At 44.7% G+C, this 18,698-nt stretch overlaps 1 protein-coding gene across 2 annotated transcripts in view; it reads right to left on the bottom strand.

The window, feature by feature from the left end:
• Positions 1-557: 557 nt before the first annotated feature.
• The window catches only part of LOC133535839 (protein phosphatase PTC7 homolog), a 34,587-nt gene continuing 16,446 nt past the window's right edge, over positions 558-18,698 (bottom strand). The window contains exons 4-7 of one of the 2 annotated variants that reach the window (XM_061875813.1): positions 13,755-13,878; positions 7,841-7,970; positions 7,683-7,742; positions 558-748 (exon numbers count right to left, since the gene is read on the bottom strand). In XM_061875813.1, the coding sequence (XP_061731797.1) occupies positions 7,684-7,742; positions 7,841-7,970; positions 13,755-13,878 (313 nt within the window). In that variant the 3' untranslated portion in view covers positions 558-748; position 7,683. Of the gene's footprint in view, positions 7,743-7,840; positions 7,971-13,754; positions 13,879-18,698 lie in introns of both variants that reach the window. The other variant, XM_061875812.1, reaches the window with a different exon arrangement.

Here is an 18,698-nt window from a genome sequence, read left to right as displayed (position 1 = left end):
TTTGAAACAAGTTAAGGAGGTCAAATTACAGCTTAAAGAGGAAAAATGACATTTTTTAGGAAACTTTTGTTTTGAAGGGTTTTTTGCCAACTTCCTGTTGATTTTTGCTGAAGGAGGTCAGAGAATGAAATCTAGGTCTAAGTCAGACCTACATAGAGGTTTTTATTTCATGTATCTACGACATTCCTAGCGGAAGTTACAAGCAGTTTTGTCTGTATTTATTCCTAGTGGGCGCTAGAGCGCAATTTTTAGTTTTCGTTTTTTGATTTGATGGCAATTTTCGCCAGTTCTGTGTGTTAAATTTGGTGAGTTTTGAAGCATATTAAGGGGGTCATATTAGGCGGCGGCATAACAATAATAAAACCTTAAAAATACAATAGGGTCCTCTGTCCCAAAGGGACATTCGGTCCCTAATAAATAAAATCCACCAAAGATTTTTGTATAAATATGGTATCTTTATTTAAATATCAAACATTATTTCGAAAAGGTATTTACATAAATTAGACTTGCATTGTTACACCGTGACGAGAGACATGGACGTTTGATTCGTACGTTGGAAAAAAAAAAAAAAAAAAGACAATCATACCTTGAAAGATGGCAGAAGCACCTTTGCTCTGAGGGAGAAGTCTTTTTGTTTTCTTGAATCAATAACTGGACAGGACGAAGGACAATGACAGTGAAGGCCTCTTAGGACGGGTCGAGCAATGTGTTTTAAGGCTGAAAACCGTGCTCCCCTTCAGTCACACACCTTCAAGAAATGAGACGCAGACAATGCAAGAAGAACAGCACCAACAAATCTAGAAATAACTTACTTCTTCCTCTATATTTCCCAACATACAACAGTTACAATATTTGTCTCCACCAACACAAAGTTATGTTTACAGCAGGGCTCCTAACATGCATTCTATATGGCTTTCCTTCTTTGGCTTTAGGATATAAATGGGAAAAAATAACAACTAACACCTTCCTCAGCAAAGGAAATGTACAGTACTTCTGCTTCATGTTGTTATTTACAACAACAAGGCGTACGGAGAGAAAGTGAGTCTTTGGTGCGCCCGCTTTGAAAACTAGAAGACATTTTGACCGTCACCATTTGTGCCTTTAAGAGCAGCCTGCCCGTCAACGGAACATTAGAACCGATTTTGGACTAAATGCCGGCACGCGTTTTACAATCACGGTGAACATGATGGTTGGTGTAAATGACATCATGTAGTGATGAAACAAAGCGGGACACACAAACGTAAAAAATACACACCTACATAATAGTTGCTCGAGATAATGGTACTACTGTATTTCCTCAAAGAGTGGCCTCTCTTCTAATAGATCGACCTCCCCCGAGGGTACACAATTGATACATTTTGTACACGAAACATGCTAAAATGATTTAAATACATTTTCAGAATATGCAGCAAGACGAAGACAAAAAGTACCGTATTTTTCGGACTATTGTACCATATGTCCCGGCAAGAAATCTGCGTTCAAAGGACTCCGGCTTATTAGTGATTCCCAAAGCCCAAAAAAAGTCTGCGGGCTATAGAGCGTTTTCCGCTCGGGCTCCAGTACTCTGGAATGCCCTCCCGGTAACAGTTCGAGATGCTACCTCAGTAGAAGCATTTAAGTCTCACCTTAAAACTCATTTGTATCTCTAGCCTTTAAATAGACTCCCTTTTTAGACCAGTTGATCTGCCGTTTCTTTTCTTTTTCTTCTATGTCCCACTCTCCTTTGTGGAGGGGGTCCGGTCCGATCCGGTGGCCATGTACTGCTTGCCTGTGTATCGGCTGGGGACATCTCTGCGCTGCTGATCCGCCTCCGCTTGGGATGGTTTCCTGCTGGCTCCGCTGTGAACGGGACTCTCGCTGCTGTGTTGGATCCGCTTTGGACTGGACTCTCGCGACTGTGTTGGATCCATTATGGATTGAACTTTCACAGTATCATGTTAGACCCGCTCGACATCCATTGCTTTCCTCCTCTCCAAGGTTCTCATAGTCATCATTGTCACCGACGTCCCACTGGGTGTGAGTTTTCCTTGCCCTTATGTGGGCCTACCGAGGATGTCGTAGTGGTTTGTGCAGCCCTTTGAGACACTAGTGATTTAGGGCTATATAAGTAAACATTGACTTATGTGTGAAATTATTAACACATTACCGTAAAATATCAATGTGGAGGGATGGAGTCGGCGAACGAGCAGTGGGGCAGGGCACGCTGGAGCCCGGCCCAAGATGGCGGCGAAGAGGCGGAGAACGCGGCCGAGCGGACGCCGCAGTCAAGCGCAGGTGCGTGAATCACAATTAACATTTCTCCTCACGCTCCATAAAAGTGAAGTGAAATATATTTACATAGCGCTTTTTCTCTAATGACTCAAAGCACTTTACATAGTGAAACCCAGTATCTAATTTTTTACATTTAAACCAGTGTGGGTGGCACTGGGAGCAGGTGGGTAAAGGGTCTTGCCCAAGGACACAACGGCAGTGACTAGGATGGCGGAAGCGGGGATCGAACCTGCAACACTCAAGTTGCTGGCACGGCCGCTCTACCAACAGAGCTATACCGCCCGCATATATAAAAGGGGAGAAGGAGGTGGAAAGCCCGCAGGAGTGCACGAGGAGCGACAACAACAGAGAGCGAGACGACTACGACGAGGGCGGCTGAAAAGCAACCGAGGAGCGAGCAGCAGAGAAGGAACTGAAAAGCGACCAGACCTGAAGACAAGCTGTATTGAAAAATAAAGCGAGTCAAACCTGCTCGAAAGAAATGTCCTTCCTTGATGGTCCGTGGAACCCGCACGACGACAGCAAGCGACTGTCACAATCAAATAATATTATTTATCTTATTCGCGGTAGAGACGAAGAAAATGCCAGCAATTGTCACACACGTCAACCAATAAGAATTTGGAGGTGGAAAGCCCGCAGCAGTGCACGAGGAGCAACAACAACAGAGAGCAAGACGACTACGACGAGGGCGGCTGAAAAGCAACCGAGGAGCGAGCAGCAGAGAAGGAGCTGAAAAGCGACCAGACCTGAAGACAAGCTGTATTGACAAATAAAGCGAGTCAAACCTGCTCGAAAGAAATGTCCTTCCTTGATGGTCCGTGGAACCCGCACGACGACAGCAAGCGACTGTCACAATCAAATAATATTATTTATCTCATTCGCGGAAGAGACGAAGGAAATGCCAGCAGTCGTCACACACACGTCAACCAATAAGAATTTGGAGGTGGAAAGCCCGCAGCAGTGCACGAGGAGCAACAACAACAGAGAGCCAGACGACGACGACAAGGGCGGCTGAAAAGCAACCGAGGAGCGAGCAGCAGAGAAGGAGCTGAAAAGCGACCAGACCTGAAGACAAGCTGTATTGAAAAATAAAGCGAGTCAAACCTGCTCGAAAGAAATGTCCTTCCATGATGGTCCGTGGAACCCGCACGACGACAGCAAGCGACTGTCACAATCAAATAATATTATTTATCTAATTCGCGGAAGAGACGAAGAAAATGCCAGCAATCGTCACACACACGTCAACCAATAAGAATTTGGAGGTGGAAAGCCCGCAGCAGTGCACGAGGAGCAACAACAACAGAGATTAAGACGACTACGACGAGGGCGGCTGAAAAGCAACCGAGGAGCAAGCAGCAGAGAAGGAGCTGAAAAGCGACCAGACCTGAAGACAAGCTGTATTGAAAAATAAAGCGAGTCAAACCTGCTCGAAAGAAATGTCCTTCCTTGATGGTCCGTGGAACCCGCACGACGACAGCAAGCGACTGTCACAATCAAATAATATTATTTATCTCATTCGCGGAAGAGACGAAGAAAATGCCAGCAATCGTCACACACACGTCAACCAATAAGAATTCGGCGAGGGAGGGTCATGGCAGAAGTGCATTGTGGGTCATGGGATACTAACTGCCATAGCTATTAAAATGAATCATTTCATTGTCGGCGGTAACTTATAAAAACTGAGAAGGGCTGAACAAAAATGGCACCGAAAAGGAAATCATGTACTGCAGATTACAAGCTGGACGTAGTGAAATATGCAGCAGAAAACGACGAGAGGAAGCGGCGCATACCTTTGGAGTTGGCAGAGTTGTTTAGAAGCGACATCGAGGAAGATTTCATGGGATTTATCAATTAGGAGTGACAGATTGTTTGGTGAACATATAGCATGTTCTATATGTTATAGTTATTTGAATGACTCTTACCATAATATGTTAGGTTAACATAGCAGGCACCTTCTCAGTTGTTTATTTATGCCTCATATAACGTACACTTATTCAGCCTGTTGTTCACTATTCTTTCAAATGTTAATTCTTGGTGTTGGATTTTATCAAATAAATTTCCCCCAAAAATGCGACTTATACTCCAGTGCGACTTATATACCGTATTTCCTTGAATTACCGCCGGGTATATAGTATGCGCCTGCCTAGAATTACTGCCGGGTCAAACTCGTTTCGCAAAATAATTAGCGCATGCTTAGCCGGCTCGGGATTAACGCCGGGTCGAACTCGTTTTGCAAAATATTATTTTTATTTGCGCATGTCTAGAATTTCCGCCGGGTCAAACTCGTTTCGCAAAATAATTAGCATATGCCTAGAATTTCCACAGGGTCAAACTCGTCACGTCACGAGTGACACTTCACCTGTCATCATTTTCAAAATGGAGGAGGCTGATTTCTATAATTTGAAATCACATAAAGGAAAGAAGATTAAGAGCTATTCAGTAGGATTTAAGGTCCAAGCTATTGAATTTGCTAAAAACAACAGTAAGCAGCTATGTTTTATTAATATACCGTAGCTGCGTGTGTCAAATATGAGTCATTAAATGACTCCCGCCTACCGGTGGTAGAGGGCGCTAGTGATCCTTCTTGCGACTACTCGGCTGCAGAAGAAGTGACAACAAACAGCAGGAGTTAATTTTTTCCTCTCGCTTGCACTTTTAACATGGAGGATTACATATCTAAAATAAAACAGTTTTCTAAAGTGGACTTTTAATCGAAGCAGGAGGTAATAAAGGAAGATCTCCATCGAGACAGAGAGACTTTTAAAACTGAAGAAAGATAAGGGAGACTTCTATAAACAAGTTATCGATACTTTTGATCAGAAGGAGCTGCGCATGGACTTCATTTATAAGTAAAGGTAAGACCATAATAATTTTTTTTTTAATTAAATGTGCTTTTTATGATGGTATCCTTACATCACACTCAAATTTATAAGCGCAGGCCTAAATTTACCACATGCCTTTGGTGAGAAGAGGTTTTAAAATAATTAGCGCATGCTTGCCTTTACCGCATGCCTTTGCTTAACGACTGAATGACGAGAGGATTTAAAACAATTAGCGCCCCGGCGGCAATTCAAGGAAATACGGTATGTTTTTTTCCTTCTTTATTATGCATTTTGCACGGGTACAAGCGGCCGAAATGAGTTTCCTCCGCCGTGTGGCGGGGCTCTCCCTTAGAGATAGGGTGAGAAGCTCTGCCATCCGGGAGGAACTCAAAGTAAAGCCGCTGCTCCTTCACATGGAGAGGAGCCAGATGAGGTGGTTCGGGCATCTGGTCAGGATGCCACCCGAACGCCTCCCTAGGGAGGTGTTTAGGGCACGTCCAACCGGTAGGAGGCCACGGGGAAGACCCAGGACACGTTGGGAAGACTATGTCTCCCGGCTGGTCTGGGAACGCCTCGGGATCCCCCGGGAAGAGCTGGACGAAGTGGCTGGGGAGAGGGAAGTCTGGGTTTCCCTGCTTAGGCTGCTGCCCCCGCGACCCGAAGATGGATGGATTATGCATTTTCGGCCGGAGCGACTTATAATCCGAAAAATACGGTAACAAAAATGGCCTATTTTGGGACAAATCCACACCTTTTTCTCACCAACACAATTAAATGCGACCTGAAACATCAGTGAAGTGAATTATATTCATATAGCGCTTTTTCTCTATTGACCCAATATCTAAATTACATTTAAACCAGTGTGGGTGGCACTGGGAGCAGGTGGGTAAAGTGTCTTGCCCAAGGACACGACAACAGGGACTAGGATCAAACCGGCAACCCTCAAGTTGCTGGCACGGCCGCTGTTCCAACCGAGCAATTGTGAAGTGAATTGAATTATATTTATATAGCGCTTTTCTCTAGTGACTCAAAGCACTTTTACATAGTGAAAGCCAATATCTAAGTTCCATTTAAAGCAATCGAAAGTCCCAGAATAAAAGCCACATTTTTATGGTACGTCCTGCAGGGCCACCATGAGAGGAAATACAGCACTTCATCTAAGAACACACTTCACTTGTAAAAAAATATACATCTCTTTAAATTCACACTTGACCCATATATATATATATATATATCGGAGCAATCGTAAGCATGACCAGATGCTAGCGTTAGCTTTGTGAACATCAAACACGACACTAATCACACACAAACACACACTGGCCGTTTCAATTTGCCGTATCCCCCTACTCAGGGTCCCCAGGGCGCACACGCATGGAAGGGTGCAAAACTGAGACACGCCCACTCTCTCCTCCCACGCTGTTTTTTTTCTCGGTAAATGTTGATCTCGGCGAAGTAGAAACGTGAGATGGGACCGTTCTTTAACACAAAGAAAGGACAACAACTATTTACATGAATCCCTCGTGCAAGCAGCGCAAGTGAGAAAACTTTTGCATCTTTGTGTTTCTCTTCAGTTCTGAGCTAAGTTAGCGCTCCCAACATTCCATCCATCCATTCATCCATCATCTTCCGCTTATCCGAGGTCGGGTCGCGGGGGCAGCAGCCTAAGCAGGGAAGCCCAGACTTCCCTATCTCCAGCCACTTCGTCTAGCTCTTCCCGGGGGATCCCGAGGCGTTCCCAGGCCAGCCGGGAGACATAGTCTTTCCAACGTGTCCTGGGTCTTCCCCGTGGCCTCCTACCAGCTGGACGTGCCCTAAACACCTCCCTAGAGAGGCGTTCGGGTGGCATCCTGACCAGATGCCCGAACCACCTCATCTGGCTCCTCTCCATGTGGAGGAGCAGCGGCTTTACTTTGAGTTCCTCCCGGATGGCAGAGCTTCTCACCCTATCTCTAAGGGAGAGACCCGCCACCCGGCGGAGGAAACCCATTTCGGCCGCTTGTACCCGTGATCTTATCCTTTCGGTCATGACCCAAAGCTCATGACCATAGGTGAGGATGGGAACGTAGATCGACCGGTAAATTGAGAGCTTTGCCTTCCGGCTCAGCTCCTTCTTCACCACAACGGATCGATACAACGTCCGCATTACTGAAGACGCCGCACCGATCCGCCTGTCGATCTCACGATCCACTCTTCCCTCACTCGTGAACAAGACTCCTAGGTACTTGAACTCCTCCACTTGGGGCAGGGTCTCCTCCCCAACCCGGAGATGGCACTCCACCCTTTTCCGGGCGAGAACCATGGACTCGGACTTGGAGGTGCTGATTCTCATTCCGCTCCCAACATTCACATCCCTCAATGTCCCTGACATCGGCTACCATGGCTTACTCCTCTCGCCGGGTCACTTTTTTTTGTTCTAACACTGACCAACGACAAACCGACTGGACGCTGGGCTTCCTCCTGCGTCACCTATCATCGAAGCGTGCAACCACCGAAACACGACACGAGGGGAAAAAAAAATATACATGGCTGGACGTCAAGACAGACACGGACGGACGGACGGACGGACGGATGAGTCATCTCCACACACACCCTAGTCAGCATATTCCGCCACAATGGACAGCAGCACGGTGATATCGTCTGGCTTTCCTCCTGTAGAGGAAATAAGATGATACGTTTTACATCTTAAAAACATGTTTGGAGTATGAAAAGTGTGTGATCATAGAGGGCCCCCTGAGCCACACGCTTACCTCTTACGTTCAGGCCGTTGTCACATGCAAACTGTGCGAAAGGGGACATGTAGTTGGGATCGTAGGCCAGGTTGTGCGCTTGCTTTGCTATACTCTGCGCCGTCTGCAGGATGCTGTCGTAGTTTGTGGCCTGAAAAGGAGGGGGGGGAAAAAAAGCACTGAAAGTTTGTATTTATAGTTCATTATAGTAGGACTGGGCGATGTATCGATATATCAATCAATCAATCAATGTTTACTTATATAGCCCTAAATCACTAGTGTCTCAAAGGGCTGCACAAACCACCACGACATCCTCGGTAGGCCCCACATAAGGGCAAGGAAAACTCACACCCAGTGGGACGTCGGTGACAATGACGACTATGAGAACATGATACTGTGATACTGATGATACTGATGACTATGAGAACATATGAGAACATGATACTGTGAAAGATCAATCCATAATGGATCCAACACAGTCGCGAGAGTCCAGTCCAAAGCGGATCCAACACAGCAGCGAGAGTCCCGTTCACAGCGGAGCCAGTAGGAAACCATCCCAAGCGGAGGCTGATCAGCAGCGCAGAGATGTCCCCGGCCGATACACAGGCGAGCAGTACATGGCCACCGGATCGGACCGGACTCCCTCCACAAAGGAGAGTGGGACATAGAAGAAAAAGAAGAGAAACGGCAGATCAACTGGTCTAAAAAGGGAGTCTATTTAAAGGCTAGAGTATACAAATGAGTTTTAAGGTGAGACTTAAATGCTTCTACTGAGGTGGCATCTCGAACTGTTACCGATATATCGCGGGATTGTCTAGATCAGTGGTTCTCAAATGGGGGTACGGGAGATTTTTTTTAAATACCGTATTTCCTTGAATTAAATAAATAAATGGGTTGTACTTGTATGGCGCTTTTCTACCTTCAAGGTACTCAAAGCGCTTTGACACTACTTCCACATTTACCCATTCAAACACACATTCACACACTGATGGAGGGAGCTACCATGCAAGGCGCCAACCAGCACCCATCAGGAGCAAGGGTGAAGTGTCTTGCTCAGGACACAACGGACATGATGAGGTTGGTACTAGGTGGGATTTGAACCAGGGCCCCCCGGGTTGCGCACGGCCACTCTCCCACTGCGCCACGTCGTCCCATTTATGACTTTTTAAAACGCCGCTGTACGTGTAGGGAGAAGTACAAAGCGCCAATAAACAGTAAAGGCACTGTGTTTGTGTGCCGGCCCAATCACATATTATCTACCGCTTGTCACACCCATAAGTGAATGCAAGGCATACTTGGTCAACAGCCATACAGGTCACACTGAGGGTGCCGTATAAACAACTTTAACACTGTTACAAATATGCGCCGCACTGTGAACCCACAGCAAACAAGAATGACAACACACATTTCGGAGAACATCGGCACCGTAACACAACAGAACAAGATGGTTTCCTGTGGACGGGACTCTCGCTGCTGTCTTGGATCCGCTTTGAACTGAACTCTCGCGGCTGTGTTGGAGCCACTATGGATTGAACTTTCACAGTATCATGTTAGACCCGCTCGACATCCATTGCTTTCGGTCCCCTAGAGGGGGGGGGGGGGGGGGGGGGGGGGGTTGCCCACATCTGAGGTCCTCTCCAAGGTTTCTCATAGTCAGCATTGTCACTGGCGTCCCACTGGATGTGAGTTTTCTTGCCCTTTTGTGGGTTCTTCCGAGGATGTCGTAGTCGTAATGGTTTGTACACACTGATGGAGGAGCTGCCATGCAAGGCACCAACCAGCCACCATCAGGAGCAAGGGTGAATTGGCACCGGGGCGCTGATTCATTTAAAACAGGGGCGCTCACACTTTTTCTGCAGGCCAGCTACTTTTCAATTGACCAAGTCGAGGAGATCTACCTCATTCCTATTTATAATTTATATTTATTTATTTATGAAAGAGACATTTTTGTTAACAAGTTAATGGTGTTTAATGATAATACAAGCATGTTTAACACACATAGATTCCTTTCTTTCATGAAGACAAGAATATAAGTTGGTGTATTACCTGATTCTGATGACTTGCATTGATTGGAATTAGACAGTGGTGCTGATAACGTCCGCATTTTCAAATGGAGGAAAAAAAAAAAAGTCCTCCTTTCTGTCCAATACCACATGAAAGTGGTTGGATTTGGCATCTCATTTGTCCAACTTGCATACTGGTTTTTAAACACTTTGTTATGAGAGTAGCATATGTGTGTGGCCCTTTAATGTCTGCAGCAGGTGAGTGACGTCAGTGAGAGTGCGGGTGGGCAAGCAAGTGAGAAAGCGGTCGCTGAGGGCGGGGGAGAAATACATTGGCATCAAACTCCGTAGCTTGCTAGCTTTCTGAGACTCTTATTTTGTTAGCACAGGCAGGATGAAACAGGTCTTTTATGGTGAAGACAGGAACTGTGCAGTCGGTCTTTAGAGTTTTGACAGTAGGTACGGAGTCTCTAGAAATAAAATGTGTTTCTCTGCGTCCGCCCTGTTAGTGATTTTTTTTCTTAAATATGAGCTCGCAGCAGCCAGCGTCATCTCACAAGATCCTCGGGTGCCGAGAATGTCAAACAACTGACGAAAGTGAAGTCTTGGTATGATTGATGATTGCTCATTTTTATGTCTATTTTTTAATGCCTGGCTTGAGATCGACTGACACACCCTCCGAGATCGACCAGTCGATCGCGATCGACGTACTGCCCACCCCTGCGCTTACCAAAGGCATCCGGTAAAAGTAAGCATGCGCTAATTATAATAATAATAATAATAATGGATTAGATTTCTATCGCGCTTTTCTATTGTTGGATACTCAAAGCGCTAACAGAGAAGTGGGAACCCATCATTCATTCACACCTGGTGGTGGTAAGCTACTTCAGTAGCCACAGCTGCCCTGGAGTAGACTGACGGAAGCGTGGCTGCCAGTTTGCGCCTACGGCCCCTCCGACCACCACCGATCATTCATTCATCATTCATTCACCGGTGTGAGCGGCACCGGGGGCAAAGGGTGAAGTGTCCTGCCCAAGGACACAACGGCAGCGATGTGGATGTCAATAGGTGGGAAGCGAACCTGCAACCCTCAGGTTTCTGGCACGGCCGCTCTACCCACTACGCCATGCCGCCCCATTATTATTATTATTATTATTATTACGGACCTTTGAGCCCTCAGGCGGTACTGCGTCAAAAACCGACATCAGTGTGTAAAGGATATCACCACATGGGCTCAAGAACACTTCAGAAAACCACTGTCAGTAACTACAGTTGGTCGCGACATCTGTAAGTGCAAGTTAAAACTCTACTGCGGAAGCTTAGGTCCTTTAATGTGTGCAGCAAGCTGTTGGGAGATATTTTATCACTCTGTTGTAGCCGGTGCCAGCAAAAGGGACACAAACCGGATTGACAAACTAATTCGGAAAGTTGGAGGCGTTTGTGTTAGTGAGGTACAGGAGGACGCTGGACAAACTGCTCGCATTTAATTATTTAATTTTCATTATTTTAAAACCTCTACTCCTCCACTTACCAAAGGCATGCAGTAAAAATTTGAGTGTGATGTAAGGATACCATCATGAAAAGCACATTTAATTAAAAAAAATGTTATTATGGTCACCTTTATAATACATACATACATTTGTAGAGACTATTAGGCTCTGGCCTTTCTATTTATGCTTTAAGCGCTTCCTCGTCACGTGACCGCCACAGTCAAATCAGCTGTAGTTGTACGCCGGTAGCAGGAAGTGACTGGTATGCTCTTGCTCTATTTACTCTTTGGGAACTCGGTGCTCTCTCCCTCGTCACGCCGCCAACTCCAGCGTGCTCTGCTTGTCTGTCGGACCGTCAGCTCCACAGGTATATTACTAAAACATAGCTTACTGTTCTTTTGAGCATACCGGTATTCAATAGCTTGGAGTTTAAATCCTACTGAATAGCTCTTAATCTTCTTCCCTTTATGCGATTTCAAATTACCGGGATTGAAATCAGCCTCCTCCATTTTGAAAATGATGACAGGGGAAATGTCACTTGTGACGTCAAGAGTTCGGTAACACTAAGCATGCGCTAATTATTTCGCAAAGCGAGTTTGACCCGGCAGTAATTCAAAACAGGCGCATACTATATGCCCGGCGGCAATTCAAGGAAATACGGTATTCTAAAAATAGCAAAAATCCTTTATAAATATATTTATTGATTAATACTTCAACAAAATATAAATGCATGTTCATAAACTGTGAAAAAAATACAACAATGCAATATTCAGTGTTGCAGCTGGATTTTTTGTGAACATGTTCCATAAATATTGATGTTAAAGATTTCTTTTTTTGTGAAGAAATGTTTAGAATTAAGTTCATGAATCCAGATGGATCTCTATTACAATCCCCAAAGAGGGCACTTTAAGTTGATAACAGTAGAAATCTTTATTTATAATTAAATCACTTGTTTATTTTTCAACAAGTTTTTAGTTATTTGTATATCTTTTTTTCCAAATAGTTCAAAAAAGACCACTACAAATGAGCAATATTTTGCACTGTTATACAATTTAATAAATCCGAAACTGATGACATAGTGCTGTATTTTACTTCTTTATCTCTTTTTTTTTTTCAACCAAAAGGGCTTTGTTCTGCTTAGGGGGTACTTGAATTAAAAAAATGTTCACGGTGGCAGAGGGGTTAGTGCGTCTGCCTCACAATACGAAGTTCCTGCAGTCCTGGGTTCAAATCCAGGCTCGGGAACTTTCTGTGTGGAGTTTGCATGTTCTCCCCGTGAGTGCGTGGGTTCCCTCCGAGTACTCCGGCTTCCTCCCACCTCCAAAGACATGCACCTGGGGATAGGTTGATTGGCAACACTAAATTGGCCCTAGTGTGTGAATGTGAGTGTGAATGTTGTCTGTCTATCTGTGTTGGCCCTGCGATGAGGTGGCGACTTGTCCAGGGTGTACCCCGCCTTCCGCCCGATTGTAGCTGAGATAGGCGCCAGCGCCCCCCGCGACCCCGAAAGGGAATAAGCGGTAGAAAATGGATGGATGGATGATTGATTGATTTCTCTAGTGACTCAAAGCGCTTTACATAGTGAAACCCAATATCTAAGTTACATTTAAACCAGTGTGGGTGGCACTGGGAGCAGGTGGGTAAAGTGTCTTGCCCAAGGACACAACGGCATTGACTAGGATGGCGGAAGCGGGAATCGAACCTGCAACCCTCAAGTTGCTGGCACGGCCACTCTACCAACCGAGCTAAACTGCCCCATGTCTCATTGTATTTACAAGCCGCAAAGTATGTGAAACTGCCGTGGCTATTTTGTAGAAACTGGAATATAAAACATGTTTTCAGTTATTTACATGAGTTCATTCATAGTTTTGATGTGACAATCTACAATATAAATAGTCATGAAAATAAAGAAACCGCATTGAATGAGGAGAAGGTGTGTCCAAACTGTTGGATTGTACTGTTTGTGTTCTCTTCAAACCACTAATGGTAACACAAGCTAGCCAATAGTCTTCTTCCATCCATCCATTTCCTACCGCTTATTCCCTTTTGGGGTTGCGGGGGGCGCTGGCGCCTATCTCAGCTACAGTCGGGCGGAAGGCGGGGTACACCCTGGACAAGTCGCCACCTCATCGCAGGGCCAACACAGATAGACAGACAACATTCACACTCACATTCACACACTAGGGCCAATTTAGTCACGGGGAGAACATGCAAACTCCACACAGAAAGATCCCGAGCCTGGATTTGAACCCAGGACTGCAGGACCTTCGTATTGTGAGGCAGACGCACTAACCCCTCTGCCACCGTGAAGCCCCAATAGTCTTCTTATTAGATTTTTTTTTATTTGAAATATATAACTGTGAGCAAGTTGCAAACATCTCCTTAGTGGAAAGTTGCGCTAAATTAGAAGCGATGTAAAAAAAAAAAAAAAAAAAGTCTCACCTTAAGCTTTTTGAGCTCCTGAAGGATCATATAGTCTGGCATGTTGTCAAAGAGGCCGTCGGTGGCCGTCAGGATGATGTCGCCGAGCTGCACGTCAAAGGAGGAGCTGTCAGCTGCTTCTGGCCTAGAATGGGGGTGGGGGGGGATAAGATGACGAACGGTGAGATCAGACGGAGATGAAACCGGATCTCACGGCGTTATTACTGCTGGTTTCCACTGTCTGATATTGAGGGCGTTAACTGGGACTTGCTGGCGTCAGAGATGCAGAGTTATGAAGCCTGAAACCCTTGAAGACCTTCTTCTGGGGTTTATTTTTAACACGTTAATGGAAGCAAACAAGTCTTGCAAAAAAAAACTTACCGTATTTTTCGGAGCAGAGGGCGCACCGGATTAAAAGGCGTCAGGTTTTTTTTCATTCAAAAGGCGCATATTAAAGGGTTTCTCTAAATGTAATAGATTTCCTTGTGGTCTACATAACATGTGATGGTGGTTCTTTGGTCAAATTGTTGCATGGATGATGTTTTACACATCATCTCGCCTCGATTACTCTAACGTATTATTTTCGGGTCTCCCCATGTCTAGCATTAAAAGATTACAGTTGGTACAAAATGCGGCTGCTAGACTTTTGACAAGAACAAGAAAGTTTGATCACATTACGCCTGTACTGGCTCACCTGCACTGGCTTCCTGTGCACTTAAGATGTGACTTTAAGGTTTTACTACTTACGTATAAAATACTACACGGTCTAGCTCCATCCTATCTTGCCGATTGTATTGTACCGTATGTCCCGGCAAGAAATCTGCGTTCAAAGGACTCCGGCTTATTAGTGATTCCCAAAGCCCAAAAAAAGTCTGCGGGCTATGGAGCTTTTTCATTTCAGGCTCCAGTACTCTGGAATGCCCTCCCGGTAACAGTTCGAGATGCCACCTCAGTAGAAGCATTTAAGTCTCACCTTAAAACTCATTTGTATACTCTAGCCTTTAAATAGACTCCCTTTTTAGACCAGTTGATCTGCCGTTTCTTTTCTTTTTCTTCTATGTCCCACTCTCCCTTGTGGAGGGGGTCCGGTCCGATCCGGTGGCCATGTACTGCTTGCCTGTGTATCGGCTGGGGACATCTCTGCGCTGCTGATCCGCCTCCGCTTGGGATGGTTTCCTGCTGGCTCCGCTGTGAACGGGACTCTCGCTGCTGTGTTGGATCCGCTTTGGACTGGACTCTCGCGACTGTGTTGGATCCATTATGGATTGAACTTTCACAGTATCATGTTAGACCCGCTCGACATCCATTGCTTTCCTCCTCTCCAAGGTTCTCATAGTCATCATTGTCACCGACGTCCCACTGGGTGTGAGTTTTCCTTGCCCTTATGTGGGCCTACCGAGGATGTCGTAGTGGTTTGTGCAGCCCTTTGAGACAATAGTGATTTAGGGCTATATAAGTAAACATTGATTGATTTATCTTCAAGTCGCTTTCTGAGCGTCTAAGCGGTTTAGCTCAGTTGGTAGAGTGGCCGTGCCGGCAACTTGAGGGTTGTAGGTTCAATTCCCGCTTCTGCCAACCTAGTCACTGCCGTTGTGTCCTTGGGCAAGACACTTTACCCACCTGCTCCCAGTGCCACCCACACTGGTTTGATTGTAACTTAGATATTGGGTTTCACTATGTAAAGTGCTTTGAGTCACTAGAGAAAAATCGCTATATAAATATAATTCACTTCGCTTCACTTATTTATGTGGTTCACCTTCGACGGCGTCTTCTCTCCGTCATTTTTGTTGTAGCGGTGTAGCGTGCAAGGACGGGAGTGGAAGTAGTGTCCCAAGATGGAGCGAACTGTTTTAAATCCTTTTAAGGCCCAAGCTGTTCGTTTACTTGCTTTTTTTTATTTCTCTCTGCTATTTGGACTTATTGGACCCTAATTAGAATAAAAACTATGAATCATATTTTGATATATTGTTCTTAGTCCATAAGTACACACACGTGTACTTCATGTTTAGTGACATGCTAATTCTTATTTTTACACTTTTTTCCCCCAAATTCCATTGTATGTTATACTTTTCTGAAACCACCAGATGACAGTCTAAGTGTCCACGTAAGTGGCCATAAGGCCCCAATTCAGCAGTGTACACATTTTTGGAAATAAGAGCGAAAAGGTGCTGTCCACGGATGTTGCCACTAGGCCTTTCGAGGTAATTATATCCAATAACGGAGCAGCACCTCCTCATCCGTGGCTCACTAGTGCAACAACAAATGTGTCCCGTGAAAAAACGTCCGACCGGAACTCTAATAACAAGTTCCGTGTGTGAATTATGTAAACTCACTACAGTTTTTAGCGCTTTGAGAGCTAGTCTACTAACAGTTAAAGTTAAAACTTTATGCTACTTTAAATTAGAAATGGCAACAGTGGAAGATGAATGCCACATAAGAAGATAGAGAAAAAGAAGAAGCTAATGACTACGGAGTCGTTACTGACTACTATTGCGGATGCGCGCACATTTTCAGGACTTATGCAGATCCCAAAAACACATCAACAGGTACCAGAAGGTAAGAAAAGTTGGCTTTACACCATGTACCAAATAAATTTGCTTCGAGGTCAGTAAGCACAACCAGATTTATGCCGTACATTAGGCGCGCCAGGTTTTGAGATGCACTGTCGATTTTTGATAAAATAGAAGGATTTTAAGTGCGCCTTATAGTCCGAAAAATATGGTAGCTTGAAAGCAGAGTTTTCCTTAATAGTGGGTCAGGACTACGGCGTCACAATTAACCACCATTTTGGCTGATACCATTAAATGAGGGTGATCGTCAGCCATACCAACATTTAAAAGCAAGCACTTATACAGACCCTGTGAAGCGCATTTATCAATTAATCAATGTTTACTTATATAGTCCTAAATCACAAGTGTCTCAAAGGGCTGCACAAGATCCCACATCAGGGCAAGGAAAAACTCAACCCAATGGGACAATGAGAAACCTTGGATGGGACCGCAGATGCGACCGGTGCAATGGACGTCGAGTGGATCTAGCATAATATTGTCAGAGTCCAGTCCCTAGTGGATCTAACATAATAGTGAGAGAGTAGAGTCCATAGTGGATCCAGCATAATATTGTGAGAGTCCAGTCCCTAGTGGATCTAACATAATAGTGAGAGTCCAGTCCATAGTGGATCTAACATAATAGTGAGAGTCCAGTCCATAGTGGATCTAACATAATAGTGTGAGAGTCTGGTCCATAGAGGATCTTACATAATAGTGTGAGAGTCCAGTCCCTAGTGGATCTAACATAATAGTGAGAGTCCAGTCCATAGTGGATCTAACATAATAGTGAGAGTCCAGTCCATAGTGGATCTAACATATTGAGAGTCTGGTCCATAGTGGATCTAACATAATAGTGAGAGTTCAGTCCATAGTGGATCTAACACAATAGTGAGAGTCCAGTCCATAGTGGATCTAACATAATAGTGAGAGTCCAGTCCATAGTGGATCTTACATAATAGTGTGAGAGTACAGTCCATAGTGGATCTAACACAATAGTGTGAGAGTCCAGTCCATAGTGGATCTAACATAATAGTGTGAGAGTCCAGTCCATAGTGGATCTAACATAATAGTCAGAGTCCAGTCCATAGAGGATCTTACATAATAGTGTGAGAGTCCAGTCCATAGTGGATCTAACATAATAGTGAGAGTCTAGTCCATAGAGGATCTTACATAATAGTGTGAGAGTCCAGTCCATAGTGGATCTAACATAATAGTGAGAGAGTAGAGTCCATAGTGGATCCAGCATAATATTGTGAGAGTCCAGTCCCTAGTGGATCTAACATAATAGTGAGAGTCCAGTCCATAGTGGATCTAACATAATAGTGAGAGTCCAGTCCATAGTGGATCTAACATAATAGTGTGAGAGTCTGGTCCATAGAGGATCTTACATAATAGTGTGAGAGTCCAGTCCCTAGTGGATCTAACATAATAGTGAGAGTCCAGTCCATAGTGGATCTAACATAATAGTGAGAGTCCAGTCCATAGTGGATCTAACATATTGAGAGTCTGGTCCATAGTGGATCTAACATAATAGTGAGAGTTCAGTCCATAGTGGATCTAACACAATAGTGAGAGTCCAGTCCATAGTGGATCTAACATAATAGTGAGAGTCCAGTCCATAGTGGATCTTACATAATAGTGTGAGAGTACAGTCCATAGTGGATCTAACACAATAGTGTGAGAGTCCAGTCCATAGTGGATCTAACATAATAGTGTGAGAGTCCAGTCCATAGTGGATCTAACATAATAGTCAGAGTCCAGTCCATAGAGGATCTTACATAATAGTGTGAGAGTCCAGTCCATAGTGGATCTAACATAATAGTGAGAGTCTAGTCCATAGAGGATCTTACATAATAGTGTGAGAGTCCAGTCCATAGTGGATCTAACATAATAGTGAGAGTTCAGTCCATAGTGGATCTAACATAATAGTGTGAGAGTCCCGTCCATAGTGGATCTAACATAATAGTGTGAGAGTCCAGTCCATAGTGGATCGAACATAATAGTGTGAGAGTCCAGTCCATAGTGGATCTAATAAAATAGTGAGAGTTCAGTCCATAGTGGATCTAACATAATAGTAAGAGTCTAGTCCATAGTGGATCTAACATAATAGTGAGAGTCCAGTCCCTAGTGGATCCAACATAATAGTGTGAAAGTCCAGTCCATAGTGGATCTAACATAATAGTGAGAGTCCAGTCCCTAGTGGATCTAACATAATAGTGTGAGAGTCCGGTCCCTAGTGGATCTAACATAATAGTGTGATAGTCCAGTCCATAGTGGATCTTACATAATAGTGTGAGAGTCCAGTCCATAGTGGATCTAACATAATAGTGTGAGAGTCTGGTCCATAGAGGATCTTACATAATAGTGTGAGAGTCCAGTCCATAGTGGATCTAACATAATAGTGAGAGTCCAGTCC

The sequence above is a fragment of the Nerophis ophidion genome, linkage group LG17 (genome assembly GCF_033978795.1).
Source record: "Nerophis ophidion isolate RoL-2023_Sa linkage group LG17, RoL_Noph_v1.0, whole genome shotgun sequence".
Classification (NCBI taxonomy): Eukaryota; Metazoa; Chordata; class Actinopteri; order Syngnathiformes; family Syngnathidae; genus Nerophis; species Nerophis ophidion.
The sequence above is the reverse complement of the archived record's forward strand: the minus strand, read 5'-3'. Positions and strand labels throughout refer to the sequence as shown.